The sequence below is a fragment of the Diabrotica virgifera genome, chromosome 3 (genome assembly GCF_917563875.1).
Source record: "Diabrotica virgifera virgifera chromosome 3, PGI_DIABVI_V3a".
Taxonomy (NCBI): domain Eukaryota; kingdom Metazoa; phylum Arthropoda; class Insecta; order Coleoptera; family Chrysomelidae; genus Diabrotica; species Diabrotica virgifera.
In genome coordinates, this window is record NC_065445.1 from 251,605,312 (window position 1) to 251,613,329 (window position 8,018).

The 8,018-nt window shown below is 33.8% G+C and overlaps 1 protein-coding gene across 1 annotated transcript in view; it reads left to right on the forward strand.

Moving 5' to 3' along the window:
- Positions 1–7,670, forward strand: part of LOC126881691 (cytochrome P450 4C1-like) — a 39,693-nt gene extending 32,023 nt beyond the window's left edge. The window contains exon 8 of the mRNA XM_050646100.1: positions 3,374–7,670. Within this exon, the coding sequence (XP_050502057.1) occupies positions 3,374–3,534 (161 nt within the window). The 3' untranslated portion in view covers positions 3,535–7,670. The remainder of the gene's footprint in view (positions 1–3,373) is intronic.
- The last annotated feature ends 348 nt before the right edge of the window (positions 7,671–8,018 follow it).

The window sequence follows — 8,018 nt, forward strand, 5'->3', positions numbered from 1 at the left end:
CGTGCAGGATATACATAACAATGATAACTTGTAAATAGATACTTGACTACGGACTGGGACGTTTCGCCGTTGCCGTTTCGCCGTCGCCGTTTCGCCGTCGCCATTTCGCCGTCGCCGTTTCGCCGACGAGCCACTTCGCCGTCGGCCGTTTCGCCATCGAGCCAGTTCGCCGTCGGCCGTTTCGCCGTCGCCATCCCGGCATTGGTTAAGTTTACAAGAACGTGATAATATACTAACTTTTTTTATACTAAATGTCAGTGTAAATAAAATGTTGATGTTGCTAGTAAAACCAAGTTATATTTTCGTATTCAACTATACATTGTTTTCGTCTGAAAAATAAAATATTTACAGTATTAAAAATATGACCATTATCAGATTCCCGGAAATAAACAATATTGAGAAAAGGATTTCAATTTCAATTGTTTTTACTGTATCAAAAATAAAAAACTGTATTATGCAAAAGTGTTCGAAATATAATTGTTCGAAAACCATTCAAAACTTATATACAAGTAATGGCGACGGCGAAATGTCCTAGACCCACTTGACTATACTACAGTCACAATCAAGATGCAGTAGAAATAAACAAACCAAGACACGTTATAACATTTAGACTATACCACAGTCACAATCAAGATGCAGTAGAAATAAACAAACCAAGACACGTTAACTGTTACAAGGAGCACTTCTGAATCATTATTTACAATGTGTACACATTGTAAATCCCAAATGATGATTTACAAAGTTTATACATTATAAATCAGGATTCGGGAGTGTTCCTTGTAACAGTTAACGTGTCTTGGTTTGTTTATTTCTACTGCAGCTTGATTGTGAATGCAGAATAGTATCCATGATCCAAAGTCCATTCTAGGTACATCCTAATATCCTAATTTAAACGTCCATTTAATTAAAATAAACTATGAATAGATAACATAAACACATACAAAAACTATAAACGAAGTTTTCGGGCTTTCGTTTTGGAAAACTTTTTGACAATTTGACAATGTCTTTAATATCCAATGTCGCACACACTTCATGTTCGATAGATAACGTTGCTAAAGCAGAAAGTATATCTTGCTTCATTGAGGAGAGCAAATAGTTTTTAATGATTTTAAGTTTTGAAAACGACCGCTAATACGTACAATTATACCTAGTTAAATTTGGAAATGTTGATATAAGTTTATTCTCGTTAATGTATTCAAGAATAGCACTAGGACTTTTTTATGTGATAAAATATGGTTGAATAGCTTTAGTTTTTTCATATAAATCGATTGCACTAATGTCAGTCTCTGAGCTGTTTACATCTCTAAGGGCTTGATACACTTTCTCAGAATTGGTTTTAGGTTCATCATCGATTTTAACTTTAGTTAGATATGCCATATATTACTCTAAAAATGTCTGCATGCTGTTGAAGTAATTGGAACTGTTCTTCAGTTTTTTAGAAATTAAAGTAATTTTTTCAGTAATTTATTGTCGTTTCAAAAAAAATTATCAGTTGCCTGCTTTTGGCCGCCCCTATAATCGGCCGCCCGTGTGCGATGCACACTTTGCACACATGGTAGCGGCGGCTCTGGAGGTACCTATACGATGTCCTTGAAATTTTGAGGATTCTCCGGTAGATCCACATTTCAAAGGCCTCCAATTTGTTTACGGTTGATGTTTTAAGGCTCCATATCTCAACTCCATAGAGGAAAGTCGACCAGACTTAGTATTTTGATAGTAGTCGAATTCCGAGTTTTATTTGATAATCACAAAGCAGTTTTTTCTGGCGAAATTTTCTGGCCTGTTCTATTCACGATCTTAGATCAGGATTTAGGCTGCTGTCGATCCAAAATTCCAGGTACTTGAATCCCTTGACCTAAAATGTGCCCAATTATTGTGCAAGGTTAAGGTACGCTTTGGTTTTTTCAGTTTGACATCACTTTGGGTTTTTTAATGTCTATTTCTATACCAAATTGCTCACAGGTCGAGTTGATCTTGTCGATGAGTCGTTAACATATAATAAAAAAAATAAAAAGAAGATAACATATATTTCCTGATAGTTCTGATTAGTTTGTTTTTTCTATTCATCATCATCATTTTGGTGCTACAGCCCTTAGAGGGCCTCGACCTTCTCGGCCTGGACCTTCTCAACTTTCTACGCCATTCTGTTCTGTCCCTTGCTTGCATTTTCCAGTTGCCGACACCGATCTTCTCGGCATCTTGTGTCTGTGACCCCGTCCATCCACCTCAGCTTTGGTCTACCCCGTCTTCTCTTTCCCACGGGTTGCGCTGTTAGAATTTTTTTTATCATGTTCGATTCAGGGGCCCGGGCTACATGTCTTGTCCACTGCAGGCGGTTTCATTTAATTATACTGATTATTTCCAATCGTATAGTAAGATATTTGATCACGTGTTTAATTCTGTCTAATCAGATTAAAATTATACTGAGAATTATCTACTGTAGAAAATTACCGATAGAATTTTTTTAAGTAGATTGTCTCTGTTTAATGGCAACCAGTTTCCTAGTTTTGACAACTGTCACATTTAAGAAAATATCCATAATATACGTATTAAAAAATTATCTTACGAATATCACACGACAGTAAGAATAAATAAGAAAATAATGCTTCATTTTTACTAAAATTTGTTGTCATTGGGCCATAGCCTATTGCCAGACAACAAATTTTCGAAAAACTGTCGCATTATTTTAAATTTCTTCTCACTCTCTTGTGATATTATACCCGATAATTTTTGATAATTTCCCATCGTCAAGTATATTACGTTAGATACCCTTCGTTGCTGTGAAAAAATAGATTCCTGTTTGCAATTATTATTCGTCTTTTAATTTTCCCTGAAGGTTTTTTTATTGGGGTTAACCGATGTCCCTAGATATATGAACTCTTGACCGCTTCGAAGTTTTGGTCATTGATGATTAGATCTGCTTCAACATTTCCAGCTCTTGTGTTTGTGTTAGTCGCCATGAGTTTGGTTTTATTTCGATTTATATGTAACCCCATTAGTTCTGCTGCTGCTACTAGCTCGGTTAGGATTTCCGCAGTTCTCGCTCTAGTCCTTGTTATAATGTCCACATCGTCTGCATATGCTAGAATTTGGACAGATCTATTGAATATTGTTCCCCTGCTATCTAAATTAGCGTCCCGTATGACTTTTTCTAATGCTACATTAAAAAGTTGACACGCCAGCGCATCTAACCCCTATGTATTTCAAATGGGGTTGACGAGTCGTTTTGAATTTTTACTGCTGATATCATCTTCGCCATTGTCACTTTTTTGTTTTTTCTATAATTTCCTAAGAAATTCGAAAAAAATAATAAACAATGTAAGTAGATATATCTACTGTATTAAAAACTGACCAATACTTTGTTATTTTACAGGACAGAAATATGGCCTACTGGAAATGAAGGCTGCTCTTTATGGAATTTTAAGAAGCTTCAAAATGGAAGCAGTTACCAAACCATGTGATATGCGACACAAAGGGGATATAGTATTACGACATGCTTGTGAAATGAGAATTAAGTTTATACCAAAAGATTAAGACATTTAATATATTTAATATAAAAAATTTAGATCAAGAAATGCTGAACTGGCTGTTTTATAGCCAATGAATTTTGTAGTGACTGTAGTGACCAACTTTTATAGTGTAAATTGAATTTATTTTATATTAATTGATAAAATAATCTGTAATGCCTAGTTTCACCAACAAATCTTAAGCTCCAGCTTAGCCCAGCTCAATTTATAGATAGGGCCGCTTTAAGTCTCACTTACACTCAACGAAAAAGGTACGTAATATCAATAAAAATTTTAATTCAGACAACAAACGCAATATTTAAAATTTGTCCAATTCTTGGTTTTATTGGAACAACAAAGCGATGTTCATCAATTCAATATTTTCGTTAGTTGAGCCAATGTATTACGTTTATTGAATGGATGAATATTCATTATGTATACCATAATATCACTTTATTGATATTACGAACTCTGTTCACTGAGTCAACGAACACTATTCATTGAAACAACAATGTCGTTAATTGACCGACGAAGACTATTCGTTGTGCCAATAACAGTGTTATTTATTTCTCCTAACGTATTTCGTTTATTTCTACAATTAATTCCGTTTTTCATACAGTTAATTCCGTTCATTCCCACAATAAATATGGTTATTTTTACAAGCAATTCTATTCATTATTACAATCAGTTTCGTTCATTCCTAGTATAAACGTATTTTATATTAATAATTACTGAATGCATTAGCCCAATGTATGATATTGATTAATATTATTTTTTAAATCCCCCTTTTTTGTCCTAAACCTAATAGACTTTACACTGTGTGATTTCTCATATGATTTCACTTATACAGTGCGCTGGAATAAGTGTTACACTCCCCCCTCCCCTTATTAACTTATTTATTTTTGGCACATAAGCAAAACGCTCGGACAGGTCGATTTTTAAAATATTCAAAGTATATTAGAACATCAATGTTTCGAACTTTACGCGATCCCTCTTCAGGTGACAGGCATAACTTTGTTGTTTTTAATGGGAAAGTACATCATGTGACAGCTCATTTAAAGGCGTTTGAAATAGTGATTCCAAAAATGTATAACACTTTAATACTCTTTGAGAATGCAGGTGCAAAATGTCGATCGAATTCTTTTTAAACGCATTCATTTTTTTTAATCCTGAGAAAACTAATAAGTATTTTTGAAAAATTTAAACGCAGAATAAAATATTACATTATTACCGAGGGCTGAAAGTCCCTTAGAATAAACAAAAAGTTTCTTTTGAATGGTATATTTGAAATTAAAAATCATACTAAATTTTCTCTTTTTCACCCCTGTGACTTATTAAAATATTCATTATAGAATTTCTTAGGGACTTCAGACCCTCGATAATACTGTAATATTTTATTTTGCGTTTAAATTTTCAAAAATAATAATTAGTTTTCTCAGGATTCGAAAAAAATGAATACATTTAAAAAGAATTCGACCGAAATTTCACTATAATAGACACACGAAAACTTGGACTACTACGAACTACACTTGGAAACGAAATGAAATTATTATTCGGCACTTCGGTAACACAGAGAAGCTAGGGGTATCACGATAAGGAAAAGCGGTTACATTTCAAATGGTCAAGCAAAACATTTATTGTCTCAATAACTACGTTTATTGTCACCACGACCACATTGATTGTGGTTATTAAATGCAGTAATAGATTGCTTAATGCATTCATTGTCACAACAATCAGTTTATATCTATACAATAATCATATATTACTCTATATTAACATTTGTACCATGTTTTAATGAAATCTGTACGTTGTCACGAAAAACCAAGGTAATTGCTTGTCATCTACGAAATCAAGAAAGTGAGTTGCTGCCAGAATTAACATTATTGATTAAATATTCGAAACTTAATTATTGGCTGAATAAATTGAGTGTTATTGATTAATGTACTCTAGTTGTTTTTACAATTATTGTGACAATAACCAAATACATTCGTCAATGTCTAAAAGTTCGTTGAAACAAAAAATTAAATTGTTACAACGAAATACTATTCAATAATCACTGTTAATCAATAATACGAACTAAATTTTTTTGAGTGTACGTTACACCATAATTTTCGATTCTTATCTAAACACGTCTTAACTGAGGCGAAGTTTAAGAGGCAATCCACGTGGCAAGCCAAAAATTGATCTATGACTCATTGGTTCAACGCGTATGTTTCCTAAGCTGAGCTTAAAGCACGCTTTAATCTTAAGATCTGTTGGTTAAACCAGGCATATAGTTGAGTCCACGAGTCTTTGCCCGTGCGTCATCATTTAAAGCATACGAAATAAGTCGTTGATAAGTCGGAAATTGAAATTTACTAAACGCAACAGTAAGTGACCAGTAAGTAACTACGGCTCCTATTCTTCTTAAAGTTCCTATCCGATCCGGATATTGGCGATCATCATGGCTATCTTAACTTTGTTTACCGCAGCGCGGAACAGTTTAGTGGTAGTCGTGTTATACCACTTTCGTAAATTTTGAAGCCAGAAAATGCGTCTTCTTCCCGGTCCTCTTTTACCATTTACCTTCCCTTGGAGAATTAGTTGGAGAAGGCCGTAACGTTCTTGATTTCTCATTACAGGTCCTAAATATTCTAATTTTTTTTGTTGTGATGGTTATGAGAATTTCACACTCTTTCCCCATTCTACGCAGGACTTCCACATTAGTAATTCGGTCAACCCAGGATATACGTAAGATGCCCCTATAACACCACATTTCGAAAGCTTCGAGCCGATTCATAGATGCAACAGTTAGTGTCCACGCTTCCATTCCGTAGAGCAGAACTGTGAATATGCAGCATTTCAACAGACGGTATTTTGTTTTTAATGATGTATCTCGACTGTTGTAAATGGGTCTCATTCTAACGTATGCTTCTTTCGCTTTTATTATTCGCTGTTTAATTTCTGTTAAGTGGTCCCATTGGCTATTTAAATTCGTGCCCAGATATATATATATATATATATATATATATATATATATATATATATATATATATATATATTTCTCAACTCTTTCGATATATTGGTTGATTGTAAGTTGAGCGTTTAGTATTGGTTTTTTACTAATTGTCATAAATTTGGTCTTCTTTATATGTTTAGAGCTAGTCCGTATCTGTTGTTGACATCTGTTATACGATTTGTTAATATCTGTAAATCATTCAGATTATCGGCAAAAACTATAACGTCATCTGCATATCTAATGTTATTTAATCATTCACCATTAATTTAATACTCCCTTCGCAAAACCGTCTAAAGCTTCCTTAAATACCCATTCAGAGTAAATATTGAATAGTAGTGGAGATAAAATAGAGCCCTGTCGTACTCCTCGTTCTATTGCAATTTTATCAGTCAACTGGTCTTCTATTTTGATTTTGGCCGTTTGATTGTAATAAATGTTTCTAATAATTCTCAGATCTTTGTTGTCAATTCCAATTTCTTGCATTATAGTTATTAATTTTTCATGTTTTACTCGGTCAAATTCTTTCTGGTAATCTATATAGCATACGTATATCATAATTTACATAATTTACATCCCTGCATCTCTGAAATAGCACTTGTACAGCAAAAAGGGCCTCCCGTGTCCCCAGAGCATCACGAAATCCGAATTGTGTTCTTGTTAGTTGTTCCTCGCACTTTGTATATATTCTTTTGTGAATGACCTTTAGAAATGTTTTAAGTAAATGGCTCATAAGGCTTATAATTCTATAGTTTTCGCACTTTCTCACATTAGGTTTTTTTGGAAAATTTATAAAATTTGATTCTAGCCATTTTTGGGGAATTATGCCTGTGTCATATATTTATATTTTTAATATAAATATATTTGTCAACCATTTTATGCCGTCATAGTCCATAAGTTTTAAGAATTCGGAATGAAAATGATCAGGGCCTACTGCTTTACCATCTTTGGTTCTTTTGATGGCATACTTTACTTGTTCAACTGTAAGTGGAGGTCCAGATTCGCAATTGGGTTAAAATTCCTATTACGGGTTAAAATTTGAGTTATCAAATTTGCGTTTTATCTCTCCAGGTATTAATGACGCACGGGTAAAGATTCATGGACTTAACTATATATTAAGTGTTTTATTTTTGAAAACCATAAAATGTAGAATACAACCACTGCGTAAATCACTTTGTTTTTTAATTCTGATTAAGTCGTTTTTGTACTCATATCAAATTTGCAACGACTTATCTTAAGATCACAACCCAGTTCCTGCTAAATTCAGGTTAAATCTAAAACAATTTAAACAGAGCCAAAATACACACAACATTGATCTCTCGGCACTGAGAAATCTCCTTCTTTAAGTTCCATATTCTATCGAAGGTTGGAAATCATCATGGCAATGCGGATCCTGTTGACTGCCGCTCTAAATAGCTTTGCACTACTGCATTCGAACCATTTCCGTAAGTTCTTAAGCCAGGATGTTCTCGTCATCCCACATTCCGCTTTCCTCGGATCTTTCCTTGCATATAAGT